This window comes from Durio zibethinus, chromosome 2 (genome assembly GCF_047325235.1).
Source record: "Durio zibethinus cultivar Kanyao isolate XHJ-2024 chromosome 2, ASM4732523v1, whole genome shotgun sequence".
NCBI classification, from domain to species: domain Eukaryota; kingdom Viridiplantae; phylum Streptophyta; class Magnoliopsida; order Malvales; family Malvaceae; genus Durio; species Durio zibethinus.
In genome coordinates, this window is record NC_143163.1 from 2,653,190 (window position 1) to 2,672,772 (window position 19,583).

The window sequence follows — 19,583 nt, forward strand, 5'->3', positions numbered from 1 at the left end:
TTTTGATAGGTAAGTTTGTATGCTTATAAATGGGTGAAGTCTTTATTGGAAGTATTAAAAAAGATGTAAGAGAGTTATAGGATTTTATAAGATATACACTTCATATGACTACTGAAGATTTGCGTCTTATAGGTGCGCATGATTGTATGTTTGTGAGTGAAATATAGAAGATTGAGATAGTCTATATAGGTATGGTGTATGTTTGTGAGTAGACTAGAAGAGACTGAGATGATCCACAATGGTATAATGCATAGATGCATATGGGTATGCAGTTATTTGTATTGAAATGGTGCACATGATATGCGTTTGTTTGGATTGAAAATACTTCATAGAACTGGAAAAGATTGAAAGGGTTTATGGGTATTAATTGTGAATGCTTGATTTGTTGTATGTTTGTAATTTTTTACAACTAGTGAATTTTATTTCTCATCTATGGACATAGGTTAATCAAGCTAAATCATGTTAAATTATTATCTTTTGTGTGATTGATTTATCATTTAATTATGCTTATGCTAACTTGGATGGATTAGGGCTTTTTAGCCTAACAAGTGGTATCAGAGCTGTGATAATTCCTAACAAGTGGTACCAGAGTTGAAGATTCAAGACATGAAAAGAGCTAGAGGTTCGAGGTATGAGAAAAAACAAGCTTAGAGAAGTTTGATTCAAGGAAAAAGTTCGAGTTCTTGTTTTGAATATCAGTTTTATGTGAAACGTGAAGATATATAAGAGAAGATGATTGCGAGACTTTCATTGTAGGTGGAGCCAAGCATGTTTAGTATGAAAATTGATGATTGATGAAATTTGAGTCAAGATAGAGATTGTTGAAAATAGTAACTCAAATCCTATAATAGATTTATTTAGGATTGGTTAGATATTGCTTGATAATAATAAGACTTTAAAAAAAATCTAAGAGAAAAAAAGCAAGCTCAGATGAGCTCGATTCAAGAGTTTGAGTTCATATTTTAAGGATCAGTTTGTGTGAAGCGTAAAGACACATAAGAGAAAATGATTGTGAAACTTTCATTGTAGATAGAACAAAACATGTCTAGTATGAAGATTAATGATTGATGAAATTTGAGTCAATGTGGAGATTATTGGAAATAGTAATTTAAATCCTATAACAGATTTGTTTGGGATTGATTAGATATTATTGGATGGATAATAGGACTTAAAAAAGAAAAATTTTAAGAGGGAAAAGATTCTTGATAGATAAGTTTGTATGCTTATAAATAGGTGAAGTCTTTTTTAGGTTAGGTATGAGAAAAATATATAAAAGAATTATAAAGTTTTATGGGATAAATACCTTATAGGACTACTAAAAATTTACGTCTTATGGGTGCATATATTTCCATGTTTATGAGTGAACTAGAGGAGATTGAGATGATCCATATTGGTATCATGTATGTTTATGAGTAGACCAGAGAAAATTAAGATAGTCCACATAAGTATAATGCATAGATACATATGAGTATGTATTTATTTGTATTAAAATAGTGTACATGGATATGTGTTTGTATGAGTTGAGAATACTCTATAGGACTAAAAGAGATTGAAGAGATCTATGGGTATTAATTATGAGTTCTTGATTTGATGTATGTTTATAATTTTTTACAATTAGTAGATCTTATTTATCATCCATGAACGTAAGTCGATTAGGCCAACTTCATTAATTTGATGTCTCTTGTGTTATTGATTAATCGTTTAATTATGCTTTCGTTAAGTTAGATAGATTAGGATTTTTTAGCCTAACAAACGGTATCAGAGCTGTAATAATCCCTAACAAATAGTATTAGAGCTGAATGTTCAAAATGTGAGAAGAGCTAGAGGTTTGAGATATAAGAAAAGATAAGTTCAGAGGAGCTCGATTCAAAAAAAGAGTTTAAGTTCATGTTTTGAAGATCAATTTGTGCGAAGTGTAAAGACACATAAGAAAAAATGATTGTAAGACTTTCATTATAGGTGAAACCAATCATGTTTAACATAAAAATTAATAATTGATGAAATTTGAGTCAAAATGAAGATTGTTGGTAATAGTAACTTAAATCCTATAATAGATTTATTTATGATTGGTTAGATATTACTTGATGGATAATAAAACTTGCAAAAAAAATTCTAAAAAGGAAAAGGCAAGCTCAGAGAAGCGCTTTTCAAGAAAAAAGTTTAAGTTTATATTTTGAGGATTAATTTATGTGAAGCATGAAGACACATAAGAAAAGATGATTGTAAGACTTTCATTATAGGTGAGCCAAACATGTCTAGTATGAAGATTGATAATTAATTAAATTTGAGTTAAGGTAGAGATTGTTAGGAATAGTGACTCAAATCCTATAATAGATTTATTTGAGATTGGTTAGATATTACTTGAAGGATAATAAGACTTACAAAAGAAGAATTATAAGAGGGAAGAGATTCTTGATATGCAAGTTTTTATGCTTATAAATAGATGAAGTCTCTATTGGGTTAGGTATGAGAAAAATATATAAGAAAATTGTAAGATTTTATAGGATAGACACCTTATAGGATTATTAAAGATTTACGTCTTATGGGTGTGTATATTTGTATATTCATGAGTGAACTAAAAGAGATTAAAATGATTCATATAAGTATGATATATATTTGTGAGTGGATTGAGAAGACTGAGATAGTTTAATAGGTAAAATGCATATAAGTATGTATTTATTTGTATTAAAAGTATACACATGAGAATGTATTTGTTTGGGTTAAGAATACTTCATATAATTAGAATAAATTGAGAGGGTATATGGGTATTAATTGTGAGTGCTTGATTTGGTATATGTTTATAATTTTTTACAACTAGTAGATTTTGTTTCTTATCCGTATACGTAGGTCGATTGGGTCAAACTGTATTAAATTACTGTCTCTTATGTGATTGATTAATCATTTAATTATACTTCTGTTGACTTTGATGGATTGAGACTTTTTAGCCTAACAAGTGGTATCAAAGCTGAAGGTTCAAAACGTAAGAAAAACTAAAGGTTCGAGATGTGAAAAAAATGCAAGCTTAGAAGAGTTCGATTCAAGAAAATATTTCAAGTTCATGTTTTAAAAATCAGTTTGTATGAAGTGTGAAGACATACAAGAGAAGATGATTATGAGACTTCCATTATATGTAAAACCAAGCATTTCTAGCATAAAAATTGATGATTGATGGAATATAAGTCAAAGTAGAGATTATTAAGAATAGTGACTCAAATTTTACAATAGATTTATTTAGTATTGATAAGATATTACTTGATGGATAATAAGACTTTTAAAAGATGAATTCTAAAAAGAAAAATATAAGTTCAGAGGAGTTCGATTCAAGAAAAGAGTTCAAATTCATGTTTTGAGGATTAGTTTGTGTAAAACATGAAGACACAAAAAAAAATGATTATGAGACTTTCATTATAGGTAGAGCCAAACAAGTCTTGTTTGAAAATTAATGATTGATGAAATTTGAGTCAATATGGACATTATTGGGAATAATGACTCAAATCCTATACAAATTTATTTGGAATTGGTTAGATATCGCTTGATGAATAATAAAACTTGCAAAAGAAAAATTCTAAGAGGGAAGGAATTCTTGATATGCAAGTTTGTATATTTATAAATATGTGAAGTCTCTATTATGTTAGGTATGAGAAAAAAATATAAAAAAGTTATAGGGTTTTATGAGATAAACACCCTATAAAACTACTGGAGATTTAAGTCATATGAATACGTATGTTTGTATGTTTGTGAGTGGACTAAAGAAGATTGAGATGGTTTACATAAGTATAGTGTATATTTATGAGTAGATTAGAAAAAATTAAAATGGTCCACGTAGATATGATGTATAAATGTATATGGGTATATATTTATTATTGTTGAAAGGGGGTATATGGATATGTGTTTATTTGAGTTAAAAAATATTTTATAGGACTAGAAGAGATTGAAAGAATTCATGGGTATTGATTTTGAGTGTTTGATTTGATTGTATGTTTGTAATTTTTTATAACTAATATATATTTTTTTATTCGTGACCATAGATCAATTAAATCAAATCACATTAAATTATTATTTTTTTATATATTTAATTAATTATTTAATTTCACTTCTGTTAATATTAATGTTTGACTGATTTAAAGCTTTTGGCCTAAGGGCTGCAAAAGTTTCCCCCAAATTTACAAGAACAGAAAGAGGCCAGAAATGTCTTCATTTCTATATATACTTCACCTCAACTTTCATCACTGATCATGGCTTCCACAATATTAATACTCATTGACTCAACTTCAAGACATCAAATCCAACCAATATTTTGTCATCATGTATAGATATCCATGGCAGTGAATAAGCAACGATGACGTGACCGTAATTTGATGTACCTTGTACAGTTTCACTGTATCAAAGTTCAATTAACAGGTGAATCAGTATTTTGTATCTCTTTTCATGTGATACTGCACAGCTGGGAGCAATTTAATTCCAAAGGATAAAGTTGCAAATTTTAGGGTAATTTCCTTGAAAATACCTTCAACACAAAGTAAAAACTTAGTAGCTAGTTTAGTATAACAAAAAATACATGGTAAACAAAAATTTAACTGCCAATTTCATTTCTAGCTCATGAACATACTATGAGCATCATAAACAGACTGTAGAAATGTCCTCTAACTTCATTGGTAAAGTTTTTTTTTTTTTTTATCTCTTTCTTCTTTTGGATTAGACAAACGGTTTCAGAGCTGTGAGCTCGAACCATGTTCTTGATATCGATTGATCACGGTATAGCAACATTTATAGCAGGGTCCTCTTCAACCGTGGATACATTACCTACTTAGACAAAGCTGCTTTAACACGAACAGATAAACAGATAAAGTGTACCATTAATTATTGTCGATGTGATAATGTGCATGTGATAATTTGATATAGTTTCCTCATTTATAAAGTTGTATAGATTAATCATCCATGTAGATCGAAATGTTTGTGAGACTAAACTGATGCCATCCGGACACTACTCATCTCTAGTCCTGGTTTTGAATTTCGATCTATTTCTGGGATTTTGAGAGTGAACGGCAAAGGCTATTACATAAGATGAACATGTAAAAGAGTTCATGGAGATAAACCATAAATGATGAAGAATACAAAGAACTTAGCAAATTATATTTGTTGGGGATTATAATTGTGCCCAAAGACATGAGACCAGAATCCGGTTTTAACTCGTAAATTTGCCAGAGAGTGGCAGATTATTCCTGTTGTTTAAGTGTAACCCATGGAATATTGAGCCCGATTGAATATGTCATGATCATAAACAAGGAATATTGAAATCTATATAAAGTTCAAGGTCCTGAAGGGCCAATTGAGTGTAAAAAATGGCCCCAATGGCCTTCCCCCAATATTCAGGACCGAAATGGATCTTGAGCCGTCCAAAATATTCAAACCCATATCCACATAATAAATTTTTGTATTTCACCACTGTTGTTAGAGGTGTCTAATAGATTAGGGAGCCCATGATATAGCACAACTCGGCACGATATAGGTTGTGGCAAAACCCATTATTATAATCACAGCTCCTTTCAAGCATGACTCGTTTATTTGCGTTATGTTGCGTTAGAGACTTTAGATTTATTGGACCAACACAAAATGTCCCATCAAAAAGCAATGCCAAAACGTGGCATATGGGCTGATATGACATGATACATAAGCACTAATTTATCATGTAATAAACAAATTTAATTGGTTCTTAGTTGTATTTTTTATTATTTTTATCATATGATAAATATTTTTTGCTCTTTTAATATTTTATGTTAGAAGTTTAAATTGCATCAATAAATCTATTTATAAAATATTTAAATTATTAACAGATAAAATTATAAATTTTCTTATTTTGATTTATCATTTTCTAAAAAAAAAGTATTATGAAATGTATATAATTTAAAGATTGATTATGAAAAACTAAGAATAAGACATAACACATGATATAAATAAATCATTATATGATAAAATTGAAAAATAAAATAATAATGTGATATTCATTTCTGTAAAATTTTGAGATATAATATTAGTATTTGTTGATTTTCACGTATTATTTTGATTAATTCTTTTGACTTTTATAGGTAAACATAGATATTTTTATCGAATCATATAAATTTTATGCTTCACATATTAATTTTAAAAAATAGTTGAAAAATAAAAAATAATTCTAAAAAAAGATTAAAAAAAAATTAAGAATTTATTAATAAGCTATGGTTGACTCGATTCGGCACAAAAAAAAAGAACCGATCCATAAGGTTTATGAATTATGTACTATATTAGACCATGCTTTTAATTTTTATGAATTGTGTTAATATAACTTATTAAATAATAATATTAAATTGACACAATCTATTAACATATAAATTGATTTTTTAATATATCATATTGACTCAAAATGACCCATTTTATACCTCTACTTACAATAAATTTCTAAATTCAAACATCACTTAAAAGTAATAAAAATCATTACTTCGAACACATGCATCCTTTCTTTCCACCCAATTCCAATTGAAATTCATCAGTCCTGTTGAATTTTAGCAGGTCAATAATAATTGTATAGTTTAAATTCAGTGGAACAACCAAAAACAAACAGTCAAACAAAAATTCCAAACCGAACAAACAATTCAATTTCAAAGACCACCGTTTACGTTGTTCTGTAAAAATAATACTACTAATGTTTTATGTTCCTTAGAATTTTGTCAATTTTCCATGCTGGCTATTGCAGAAATGTCGGTTAAAAGTCACATTCAATATTCCATCCCACTTTTACTCTGCCGACATGTGGCCCTGTTCCTAATCTTTTAATTGAAAAGTAGTGGTCATTGGAGGATAAATAGATCTGATGCCACCTGACAGAATGAGGGTGGATTCATTAAAAGATTTAATCAGTTTCATGCTATGATAGGTGGAAAGAGAATATTAATGATTTATGCTTCGATCAGTGGAAAGAGATTTGGGTCTAATTTGAAAATTATGTGATAATGCGATGAAAATTTGTTCAAACTGCTTTCCATTATTTTTTAAAAGTGATGTGAATCGCTTGATGTCATTAGACTTCAGTTATCCAAAAGAGATACGTAGTTCTCAAGTTTCCAAATCATGATTGTCAAACAAAACATCTTGAATTGATCCGTATGATTGCAGTTCGGTTGGGTAACAACTAAAAATTTGCTCTGCCTCTGCACCTTTCTCCAGTATAGAGGCTTTTACCCCACCTCTGCCTTTCGTTCAGGACTTTGATTTTTGTGTTTCAATGACTCTGATCCAATTTGATTTTTTAGACATTGAAGATGGAAACAAATATATAAGAAACTATATTATTGGAGAACATGAACTTGGAGAACATGAACTCTGGAACCCAATCGAACTAACAGATGGTTTTCCGGTTGACATCACAGCAGATAAAATAAGAAGTAATACTCATAAATATTGCTTCTGTTCTTCCCAAAAGAGAACAAAAAAGGCTGCTTAGCTCATAAACTACTTAAAAGTTAAGCCTATCGTCCCCTCCGCGGATTGGTACATTAACTTCACAAACTACCAACATTGATCAGTCTCCCAATTCCTACGGCTACTATAACTAGAAAACCCCGATGAAGAAGCTGCTGCCGCTGCCATTGTTGTCGATGTGTGAGCAAAGGAATGAAATGGGCGGTTCTGCCTGTAAAGATTCCTGTCATAAACTGCACGTTTATCTGGATCTGATAGCGTCGAATATGCTTCATGGATTTTCATAAATTGACCAGCTGACATTTCTTTCTGATTCATTGACACAACATCAGGATGACACGTTCTTGCTAGTCTCCTATAGGCTGCCTTGATTTCATTCCCGTTTGCACTCACTGGAATCCCAAGAACCTCGTACAATGATGTTGATGAAGCCATTCTGTTCCAAGATATATACTTGGGTTAAGTTTTTCTTTTTAGGCTCTCTTTCAGGTTGTTCTGAAGAATATTCAAAGGAATGGCTTTGGACTGGAGATAAGACCAAAATTTAAACGGAGGAAAGCTGAGGATTTTGAGGTAACAAAGATTTGAAGGGATGAGGGATTAATATATAGAGGTGAAGAAATGTAACAAGTGGAACATGAACCATAATCGATTATAAATCCTTATCCAAATGCTGCTCTCTTTGCTGAGTCAGCTGAATGTTCACGTGGATAGGCTTACGCTTTTTAGTGATTAGTCCCAGTCCCACCTCCATCTGGACCATCTCGGTCCCATAAACGCATGAAACTTAGGGTACATAGTAGTAATTTGCAAGCTTCCATCATTGGAATTGGAAAACAGTTGTTTCACATGGGATTCCATCAAGTTTTCCTGGAGCAAAAATTCAAGAACACGTTAGGGAAAATTTTCTCCGATATTTTTTGATCTGCTGAGACTTTTCTTATTTTCTAGTCTAATCACAGACCATATTCATAGTATACGCCAGTAATTGAAAATTTCGCTCATGGACTTGACTTGAAGTTGCCTTCTTTTCTTGTGAAGGTGGCTGTTTTTACATAAATCAAGTGGCCGGACTCAGATGTGATCCAATCATATTAAAGCCCTTTTTTTTTTTTTGGTTCTGCTTTTCCCTGGATACATAAGTGGCCTGCACATTCATCTGCAAATCAAGAAAAAAGTCCACAAGAAAAATCAAAGCAGAATCTATTATTAACAGTGGATATCTGCTGGCATCATTCTTGTTTCTTCTCTCATAGGAAATCTAATAAAAATATCTTTAGTCACCTCATTTCTTTATCTATCTGTCTGGTTTTTTGTACGGTGATGTTTGCATAATAGGACATGCAGGTGCTAGCATCCATGACTACAACTGTTGCTTTATTTAAACAAAAAGTGATTGTACCATCAAAGCTTTCAAAAAATTTGGATATATTCAATAATTTCTAATTGAATTAGCTATGGCCAATAATTTTATATCCTTTATCACAACCATTTGAATTGTCTTAGTCTTACAGCTCTACAACCACCATTCAAACTAGAAATTTGTCATCCTCTGGAGTGGCCCTGTTCCATTATAGCTCCAATAGGGGTCCTACGCTTGATATTTCTCGAGCTCAATGCTCAATTTTTGTTGCAGGACAACAAAGGGAAAAAAATGATAAGAGAAGGTTATTCTATAATAATTCTGTTTTAAAACTATTTCTACTTTCTCTTACAATTATTATTATTAAAAAATTGTTACTTTTTTTTTTTTTTTACGTAAGGATAAATTTAGAAAATCTTTAAATACGTTATCTCTTAATTCCAATTAATAAAATCAATATTGTAGTATATTTAAATATTTGGTGGGAACTCAAGATTTAATCAAATTAATTCAAGCCATTACTTTTAAAAAATCCAACTTATTGAAAATTTAAATCTAGTACCTATAGTTTTTTTTGATAATTTTTAAATTATTGCCTTCTTTATATTAAAAAAAATACTTATGAAAAAACAGGAAAAGCCCATCTTCCACATTTTTATTCTATTTAAATGAGCTCCTAATCCTTTTATTCCGATTACCTAAAAAAACCCAGTTATTCTTATTCCCTGTGGGCTTGTATGGATGATGGTTGGCTGCGGTTAGCGGCCAATGGCTTGGGTTGTAGGCCCAAATTCGTTTCCTTGGTCTCGATTCTTTCTCTTCGAAACTGGGTTCAGCGTCTGCCGACTGGGTTCCGTCTACTTCATCAGTAACCCGCAGCTACAAACGCCTGATTCCGCATCCTTTTTTCTTTTTTTCTTTTTTTTCTAATACAATTTTAATCTTGCAGATTTTGTTTTTGTTTTTGGTTTGGGTATTTACTTATTAATCTCTAATTTTCAAATTCTTGTATGGGTTTTCGTTAATTCGTTTCGGAATTTTGCTTGACTTGAGATAATATCCGATGAATTTATGTATTGTTAATTTCTTTGGGTATTAAGGAAAAAGAAGTTATGTTTTAATTGGTAATCAATTATTTTGTTTCGAATCCGTCGTTCGAAGTTTCGAGTGAAAAAGAAAATGCCGAGCAAGAAGAGGAGAAGAAAGGAAGAGAGACCCAAGATCAACCCCAAAAACAAATACTCCGATAACCCGCCCGATTTTGCTCTCTTAGCGTCTTTATACCCTTCGTTTAAACCCTTCGTGTTCTACAGTCGTGAAGGCCGACCCAGAATCGAGTGGACCGACTTCAATGCCACCCGCGAACTCACCCGTGTTCTTCTCCTCCACGACCACGGTCTCCAATGGTAAATCCCTAAGCTTCTTCTGTAGGTAGTGGTTTTGTTGTTTTGCTATTTTTTTGTTAATTTGAATTGGATTTGACAGGTGGGTTCCTGATGGGCAGCTCTGCCCTACAGTGCCCAACCGCTCCAACTACATCCATTGGATAGAAGATCTCCTCTCGTCTGACATTATTCCCAAAACTAACAGCAATGGAGATAATGTGAGGGGATTTGATATAGGAACTGGAGCCAATTGTATCTATCCTCTTCTTGGTGCATCTCTTCTTGGCTGGAGTTTTGTTGCATCAGGTAACAATTGCTATCGTTTGCTTAATTACTGTATTTATAATCCATCCATGTCCGAACTGAAATTCTGGGTTTTAAACACTGCTAAACTTGATTGCAGATGTGACTGATGTAGCACTAGAATGGGCAGAGAGAAATGTTAAAAACAATCCACATATTTCAGAATTAATTGAGATTCGAAAAGTTAAATGTTCTCATAACACTTTTACTCCTGAGGGGTTAAGTAATGGCGAGTCTATTTATTCCGAGGAAGGAGAAGGTTTGCCATCTTCTTCTTTTGATATGCCAGCAAGTGAAAATAAAAGTTATCATGGACCTCCTATACTTCTTGATGTGGTAAGGGATGGCGAGAGCTTTGACTTCTGCATGTGTAATCCCCCATTTTTCGAAAGCATTGAGGAAGCGGGATTGAATCCAAAAACTTCGTGTGGTGGAACTCATGAGGAGATGGTTTGTCCTGGTGGAGAACAGGCTTTCATTTCTCATATTATCGAAGATAGTGTTGTGTTGAGGCAGTCTTTCCGGTATTGTTCTTAGGGATATCTCCATCTCTGTTAGCTGAAGTTGTTAATTTCACATAATGCTAACCTTTATGTTTTAAGTTTGTTCTTAGGTGGTATACTTCAATGGTTGGAAGGAAAGTGAACATCAAATACCTAATATCAAAGCTTCGAGACGTTGGAGTTACTATAGTTAAAACAACTGAATTTGTCCAAGGCCATACATGTCGATGGGGACTTGCTTGGTCCTTTGTGCCTCCTGTTAGGAAGATAATTTCACCACATGTGACTGAGAAGAATATTTTGTCTTTCATGCTTGAGGTTTGGCTCTTTTCTTTAGTTTGTCTTAAAAGTGTTCAATTTCTTTTGTCCACAAGTTTATATGCACTTGTGTTGAATATTTGGTGATATTACCTGGTATCTACATTAGATGGATTAGCTACATTGATTTTCTGCCCTGTTTTTAAGTTAGACCTTGATGGAGCTTAAAATTCAATAATACAACTCAAAGGCATATCCTAAAGGTTGTGATTTTTGATACTTGGGATATTTAAATACACAAAAAGAAATACTTGTACTGACATTCAGATTGGAATCAATCGGAGTTTCTAATTAATTTTCATATTAGTCAAAAGATGCACAAGCAAACATTGATTCTATCTTTTATGCACCCGCAAATGCTTGTATGGAGAGATAAAATAAACATATTGGCTTCTGTTGCAATACTTTTATCCGTATGTTTATGTCATGTGTTGCATTTTCTGTTCCTAGTTGTGTGACATCTCTCAGTTGAACTTTTATTCTTCCTAGGGTATACAACGCCAGTTTGGTGCAATAGATGTACTTCAATCAGTTGAGTCCTTTTTCCATACTGGCAGAGCATCTTGTAAATTGAATGCCTCTTCTTTCACAGTTGACGTAAGAAATATTATTGTCCATTTATCATAGGGTTTTTTTTTATGTTGTATGAAATTTTGCTCTGTGCTTACATGCAATACAATCTCATTTTAATAGATTTCTGCATCAACTGATCATTGCAATGCTCTCCTAAACAATGAAGTAAAACATCTTGATGAAGTTGCTGGTTGCAGCAATGTGCAAGGGGCATCCTCAAACCTGTGTTTTCGTGTCTCAGTATGGTTACCTTCTTGCTTGACTTGAATATAACGAGTCCTGCAGTGAAGACTCGATACATGATAATATTTGTTTTACAGGTCTTTCAGCAAATCCCAGGCACACTTCTTGTGAAAGGATCTTTACAGCATAGAGATAGCCCACTCTCAGGTTTTTCACTTGCTCTCATAATCTTCGTGAAACTCAATATTCTTACTATTGTGTTAAAATTGCTAACATGATGGTGTTCAAAAGCTTACTTGATCATTCACAGTTATTCTATCAAATGTGAGTTGGACATACGGCCATTAATTTGCATGATGCTTGTAATTGATTGCCCAAACACTGAGGAAATGAAAGTTATTAAAACCTATTGTCTTTACCAGAATTGAAGACTTGTCTGGGGTAAGGCCAAATACTTATGTATAGTTAAGTTCAAGTAGCAAGATATAGAATGTAAATTCTAGCTCAATTTTCTTTTCCAGTATATGCTTCTCAGTTAAACGGAAAGTCTAGAGAACCCACTTTATTTCCCAAATATTGGTCCCTTATAGAGTATTTTATCTTCAATCTCATCTATGTGAGTTGCCCCATCATAAGCAAAGTTATTATTATTATTTTTTCTACTGTCTTCATCAATCTTCATCACTGTTATTTGATTCCTAGCCAATCTTTTCTTTTGACTTGGTGTTACCTGTATGTTTCTTCTTGATTGGAACTATGACGCATTCTTAATTTGAGATCACTCCTTCTTGACAACTTTTTTGCTAGTATTTATATTTACAATCCAATCTCCTTACTTACTAGTTGTCATCAAATATCATTACTGTGGACAATTTGATTTTGGCCATGTGGACAATATATGATTACTAATGAAAATTGATACTGCTTACTGAAAACAATTGGTGAAGTGCGAATATGCAATATAATGAACTGACGTGGGCTTAGGGGGGGCTAGTCATGAGAATTTGAAGTCGATTGTCATATCCTCATATTCCCATCTCTTCCATATTGAATGTCATCGTGAATTCATTAGCTGTGCACTCTTTCTTTTGCAGGATTGTTCTCCTCAATAATCCAACACTTGGAGGATTCACTAAGACATAAATTTTGTAGGGAAAAGGCTGGCGCCAATCACTTCTAGGCTCCTAATTACCTTATTCAACACAGCAGCATTTAGATTCGATAAATTTGAAGCTTAGATATAGGACAGTATCCAGATCAGCTTCTGCCATGACACTATCATTATCCGAGCCCTTTGAAAGGCAATACATGAACTTACTGGTTACTACTGAATCAAATGCTCATGTGCCCATCTATAATCATCACGGTGTTGCCTTCGTTTTGAATAGGATCAATCAGTGAAATTGAATATTGTATAACCCTTTAGTTCGAAGAAAGGTCAGAAGAAAACTATAGATCGTATTTCAAAGTAGGAAGCAGTCACCCAATTATTCTTCACTGGGTGTCAATCATAACCTGTTTTCGGCAATTTCCCTTGTCAGCAGCGTCTCTTTTGTCAAGATCAGATTATTTGTTTTCTTGTTTGTCTTTATCTCGTAGTTTATTAATCTAAATCACACATCATTGAAAAAGACTATTTATCAGCCAATGCAATATTGTCGGCATGCACTTCTCGGTGAAACTGCGAGGCAGGGCAACTTGTATTTGTCATTTTGAGTGGTAATTGACTAATTGCTTTTAGCTACACCTGTTCAATACTAGTTGGCTTACAGTTTTTACTTTTCAGTCTATTAGATAGAAATCAAATTTTGGTCTTGATTGGAAAAGAAAAAAGGAAAAGAAACTAAAATATGGTATATCTCACAAGGATGGAGATCCCTTTTAATCCTCCTTGTGGACTGAGTGCTTCAACTTTGTGATCCAAAAATCTAATGGATTTAACTTTCTTTTTGTCTAATCCTGAGCTCATGTAGCTAACAGCTATAGAAGCTGCCATGACAACCGGGCATAGCACATTTGTGACATATGGCCCTGATAGTGAAATTTGAAGGTAGTTTCCAAAAAGATGTAGGGAGACTTACCAGGAGTTACAAGCATTTTAAGCCGAAATGTTTTACTTTCTTTATTTCCTTGAGGAGTTATGGCCTATTGGCCACTCCAGCTCATAAAAGGACTATGAGAATTGCAGAACAGCCTAAAAATGAAGGAAGCAAACTAGCCAATCCAACAAGAATATCTATCACATCAATGCACGATAAATATAGCCAACGCTATACACATCATATACTACATTACAAACAAATAACCGGACAGCCAATTATGTGGAGGTAGAAACTAATTACAAGAGAAGAAAACTTCACAAATTCATCAACACTTTCCTTCAACCCTGGCGCGTGTAAGGCCAACACAAGCATCAACAAAATCCTCATCAATAAAATCTGTAGAGAAAATCTGCAACCGATCAGCACAACCCTTGGCAAAGCACTGAGTAATGAACAGTCTAGCATATCCATGAATTCGCCCTGTCACTGGTTTAACACATAATACAGGATTATCTGCCTGTGGTGTGACTGTGTTCTCCACCCTGTAGAAGAATTTCCTTGATGAAACTGGTTGTTGCTCACCCAAATGCTTCATATTGCCATCAAACTTTGTCGATGGTAAATCTGTGTCTATCCAATTGTCCTTCAGGTAATTAGCACTCCAGAATGGAGACCCTGCCTTAGGCTGAGGAGACTTACTTGGTTTCCAGATACAGATAATTCTCTTTGGCAACAATTCAGCAATTGTTCGCCCAAAGACTTGATCATCCTGGTGGATCAGGAACTCCCCGAGTTTTTCCTCCAAGTACTTCTCAAAGTCAGGAGGATCCTGGTGCCCAAATTCAGTGCGGATCTCAAGAATTATGATCTCTGACTGTGTCTCTGACAAGAACTTCTTGATATCATTGATGACAACATCCACGCTGTAAGTAGACAGGATTCCATGGCAGACACGACGATCTTCATTAACTCGAATATCCAAAACTCTGGTGCCTTTAACAAGCTGTTGGTAGATAGACAAAGATTGACATTGTGCAAAAGGGCGAGAGATACACGGAATTCCGATCTTGTTGGTAGCAGAATCATGAGTTCCAGGCCATACAATCTTGTTTATGTGAAGTTTCTCAGGACCGAGGCCACCCATCCAATTCTTCCTGTCAGCAGGACGGTAGTCACTACCAGGAAATGTTTCCCCACAACTTTCATGAAGGTCACAAAGCGTTTTCTTTTCAGTGGAGATTGCCTTACGCTTTTCCATCTGTGTAGAGACCTGAGAACCCATTTTTCAATCAGAGAAGAAAAAGAAGATTGCTGAATCCTTTCTTCTCTTTTTCTTCTTCTTGATATTTCCCTTGTTTTCCTTCTGTCTCAAGTTGTAAATTAAAAGCTTTCCTTTATGGGGTTGAATGTATAGCAATATCATTATTATAAAGTCAGATAGTGTTATTGTAGGGTCCACCTTCTTGTACCGTAGATAATAAAACTTGATAGTGAGACATCTTTCTCAACGTTTTCTGTATTTTTTTTTCTCAATTATCTTTGATATTTTGGTTTCAGACAGGACGTGGAAACTATCTTTTGGTCTGGTGGGCCGCTTTGATTTTCATTGCATTATTGTTGGAGAGTTGCAATCGATTTTAGATCTTGGATTCTTGCAAACATTATCTAAACTTTGGTTGGTTTTCTGATATTTTCAATATTGTTGCTGAATCCACGAGTTAAATTACGGGCTTGTGATCAATGGTCTGGTTCAACCACTTCAAAAAAATTAAAGCACCTAAATTATTAAGTTAATGTTTTCTATCAAACAAAATGTTTGGTAACCTCAGCTAAAACTTTAATCAACTCACTTTTTAATGGACAATTGAGCAATCAAAGGAAAACAAAATTTATAATTTTCTTATCATCCGCAAAATATATCTCAATTAATTGAGTTGTCCCTCATCAGAAATATCCCATTCCTGCTGTAAGGACCCAAAATTCCTATATCCACCGTATCCATTGTATTGTGCCATTCAACTTGTATGAAAACGCTACACTGAAATTTTGAAGGAAGAGTACTTGCATCTTAATTTGACAATTAATCACTTATGAATAAATCTTGATAATGCAACAGATTTTCTTCATCTCTAAACAATCATGTACCATAAGACACGATAATGTAACATGAAGAAAGACAGCAATTCAAAGTTTACAATTTTTATTCAATTAACTCTTGAATGAAACAATTGCTTACAAGGAAGCATAATATATTGCCCCTAGTGAACAGTAAAAACATTTACAACAAAACCTCAAAAGTATATATGATTATCATTGTGTTCTTGATGTAACATCAAGAACACGACTATTCACTACGGGGCAAGATAGTTGTATTCTTGATATTTGTTTGATTTAATGATAAAATTGTGGTTAGAGAATCCAAATTTTAGAAAGTACAAACATGAATTTTGGTGGTGGAAGGCTGTTGACTTGATCTTTCATATTGTAAGCTCAATCTTAATCATGGGATTATGTTCGGTGAAGGCTAATTCATATTCTCCGCCGGTTAAATTCTTGAAATGAATTATATAGAAAATCACTAACATTGTCATTAAGACATCCATAAATTTGTTCTGGAAAACAGCATATGCAGCTTTCATCATTACCAGTTTCTACTAATTTGCCAGAAATTACATCTGCATCATGGCTATCCATTAACAGCCTAGTTGTGCAGTAAAAAGAAGAGAAATGAAAGAGAAACCCGATTACATTTTGAAAATATTGCAAAAACCAACACCTTTTTAGCAGGAAATAGTTGACTTGATAAATTTAAATACTGTTATAGAAGAAAAAGAAAACACCTAAATTATTAAATGAACGCTTTCCATGAAACAAAATGTTTGGTAACCATGTCTTAAGTTTTAACAATTGGTTTAAGCTTTAACAGTTCACTCTTCAATGAACAATGCAGTAACCACAATAAAACAGATTTTATGATTTTATTATTATTAATAAAATATGTACTAATTAGTTGAGATGGTCCTTCTCATCAGGAAAAATCCATCCAAATTTCTTATATCCATCATATGTATTGTATCGGGTCATTGAATTTGTATGGAAACGCAATACTGTCTGAAATTTTGAAGTGAGAGCACTTGAATCTTAGATTTGACAATTAATCACTTGTGAATATATCTTGATAGTGCAGCAGAATTTCTTCATAACTAAACAGTCATGTACCATAAGATAATGTAACATGGAGAAACACAGCACTTCAAAGTTTACAATTTTTATTCAATTAACTGAAATAATTGCTTATAAGGAAGCATAATATCTTATCCATAGTGCAGAGTAAAAAAACATTTAGAACAAGACCTCAAGAGAATATACAACTATCATTGTGAAAAATCCTACTCTATAGAATCTAAACAGAGTTAAACTGTGATGCTAATGATACAAAAAAAAAAAAAAAAAACTGAATAGAAAACGGATTCTTACAAGTCTTCCAAAAAATAACCCAGCAAAGATGAAAATGGCTAAGACTGAGTATATTGCTCCTTTCACAGGGTGCAAGTTATCTCATACTGTGAAGGTATGCACTTTATTTTCAAGTTCTATCCAACTAAGAGCTACCTCTTTCCTAACTTGTCTCTTATTCATAATCATAAGGTGTCTCACTTTCTCAACCAATTCCCACTTCCCAAGTGCGCATACGCTGCAGAGGACTGAGGCTCCAACTCAATAAGTTGTTCAGCGGCTTTTCTTCCCAATTCTATATTTCCATGGATTCTAGAAACACAAGTAGTGCATCCCAAGCCTTGCTATCAGACTTATATTGCATCTTTCTCCAGATTGTTCATCAACTGGCCGAAACAACCAGCTCGACCTAAGAGATCAATTAAACATGCATAATACTGTTGATCGGGAATTATGCCATGATTAGAAGAAATGCATTCAAAATACCTAAGCCCTTTCTGAAAGACCAGAGTGGCTACATACATTGACATAATAACAAAAGTTGTCCTATCTGGCTTCACCCCTTGTTTTTTCTTTTAGAAAATTTAAGAAAACAGAAATAATAAAAGAGAAGAAACATAATTTTAAAGTGTGAAAAATATTATCTTAAAAGCAATTTGTGTATAAGATATAATAAAATCTTAAAAAAAAAATTAAATCAGAATTAGTAAAATGATTATGCAGAAAGATCAATTTATAATAAATTAACAGTTACAAAATAAATCAATTTAAAAATTTATGACATTTTATATAGTCATATTTTTTATTTAAATAATTTTTATTTAAATAGTCATGTTTTCTTGTTTAAATATATTTATTCGGACTATTATATATTTTTTTCTGTTCAAACATATTTATTTAAAATAAAAATAATATTTTAGTAATATTTAAAAATAAAAAAATAAAAAATTTAAAAATTAAATCTATTTATTAAACAAGTCTAAATGTTATTGCTTAAATGCTTATTTTTAACTTTTAAAATTATCTAACCCACCAAAAAAATTTCTAACAAACCCAAGTGACTTACCTACTTTAAATAATATTTAAATAATTATTTAAATAATATAAATAATCTTTTTTAAACTAAATAATCTCTTTTAAATTATATATAAATAATCAACTTAATATGTGATATATCACATTTTAAATTATCAACAATTTTACCATGCCATCAAACTTTTTCACTGCCTCTTCACCGTGCCCATGCTGTGCCAATGCAGAAATCATTGTGTGCTTATTATCATAAACCTTATATTATTAAATTTCAATGTCCACGTTCGTTTTTTAAAATGTCATACTCTTTGAATAGAAAACAATGTTATAGATTTGAGCTTTGAAATCATTTCTATTAGATATTATTTTTAAAAATAATTATATAAATTAATTAAATTAAATTGTAATTATATAAATTAATTAAATTAAAATTTAATTTTATATTTTTTAATATAATATAATTTAAAATAGTCAATCATCACAAATAATCAATTCCTAAATAAAAGTAAATGTTTTTAGTTTTCATTGAAACTATACAAAAATTAATGAAGGCTCTTAATCATTTTAACCATTAAAATTTTTTTTCTTTTTAACCATTAAATTTTTTTCTTTATTTATATTTTTACAAAATATTTGGATTTGCATAAATACACAATACCATGTTTCATTGTATAATGTAGTCATTAAAAAAAAAATCTTCATTGCTATACAATAATTGAAACTTTCCTATAAGCTTAAACTTTTAAAACAATCGATCTCTTTTAATATAATACAATCCTTTCTTTCAAAATAATACTTTTTAGATTTTTAAAAAGATTTTTCCTTTTAGAATTTAAAAAATAATTGGATCACCCAACTTAATATAAATTTTATGCTGAATACAAGGCTATCTCAAAAATATAGTAGGATGGGTAATTTTATTTACAAATCTAGATCAACTATTTCATGAACACGAATGGTAAAACATCTC

General features: G+C 32.1%; 3 protein-coding genes across 5 annotated transcripts; 1 reads left to right on the forward strand and 2 right to left on the reverse strand.

The window, feature by feature from the left end:
• Positions 1–7,296: 7,296 nt before the first annotated feature.
• On the reverse strand, positions 7,297–8,044 carry LOC111308232 (chaperone protein dnaJ 11, chloroplastic-like). The gene has a single exon (XM_022906546.2). The coding sequence runs from the start codon at positions 7,888–7,890 to the stop codon at positions 7,543–7,545; it is 348 nt and encodes a 115-aa protein (XP_022762281.1). The 5' UTR covers positions 7,891–8,044; the 3' UTR covers positions 7,297–7,542.
• Positions 8,045–9,514: 1,470 nt separating this feature from the next.
• Positions 9,515–13,827, forward strand: FIO1 (methyltransferase). 3 transcript variants are annotated; one of them, XR_016328750.1, is made up of 9 exons: positions 9,515–10,224; positions 10,304–10,509; positions 10,607–11,030; positions 11,120–11,327; positions 11,817–11,924; positions 12,021–12,140; positions 12,221–12,290; positions 12,394–12,524; positions 13,178–13,827. XR_016328750.1 is itself a non-coding variant. In XM_022907339.2 (9 exons), exons 1-8 carry the CDS (start codon positions 9,998–10,000, stop codon positions 12,509–12,511), a joined length of 1,500 nt encoding a protein of 499 aa, XP_022763074.2. In that variant the 5' UTR covers positions 9,515–9,997; the 3' UTR covers positions 12,512–12,524; positions 13,178–13,714. The 3 variants fall into 3 exon arrangements, 2 of the variants coding, with proteins under 2 accessions (XP_022763074.2, XP_022763075.2); XM_022907339.2 differs by having other exon boundaries at positions 12,375–12,524; positions 13,178–13,714; XM_022907340.2 differs by lacking the exon at positions 12,394–12,524.
• A 471-nt stretch (positions 13,828–14,298) lies between these two features.
• Positions 14,299–15,536, reverse strand: LOC111308233 (uncharacterized). The gene has a single exon (XM_022906547.2). The coding sequence runs from the start codon at positions 15,405–15,407 to the stop codon at positions 14,451–14,453; it is 957 nt and encodes a 318-aa protein (XP_022762282.2). The 5' UTR covers positions 15,408–15,536; the 3' UTR covers positions 14,299–14,450.
• Positions 15,537–19,583: the final 4,047 nt, after the last annotated feature.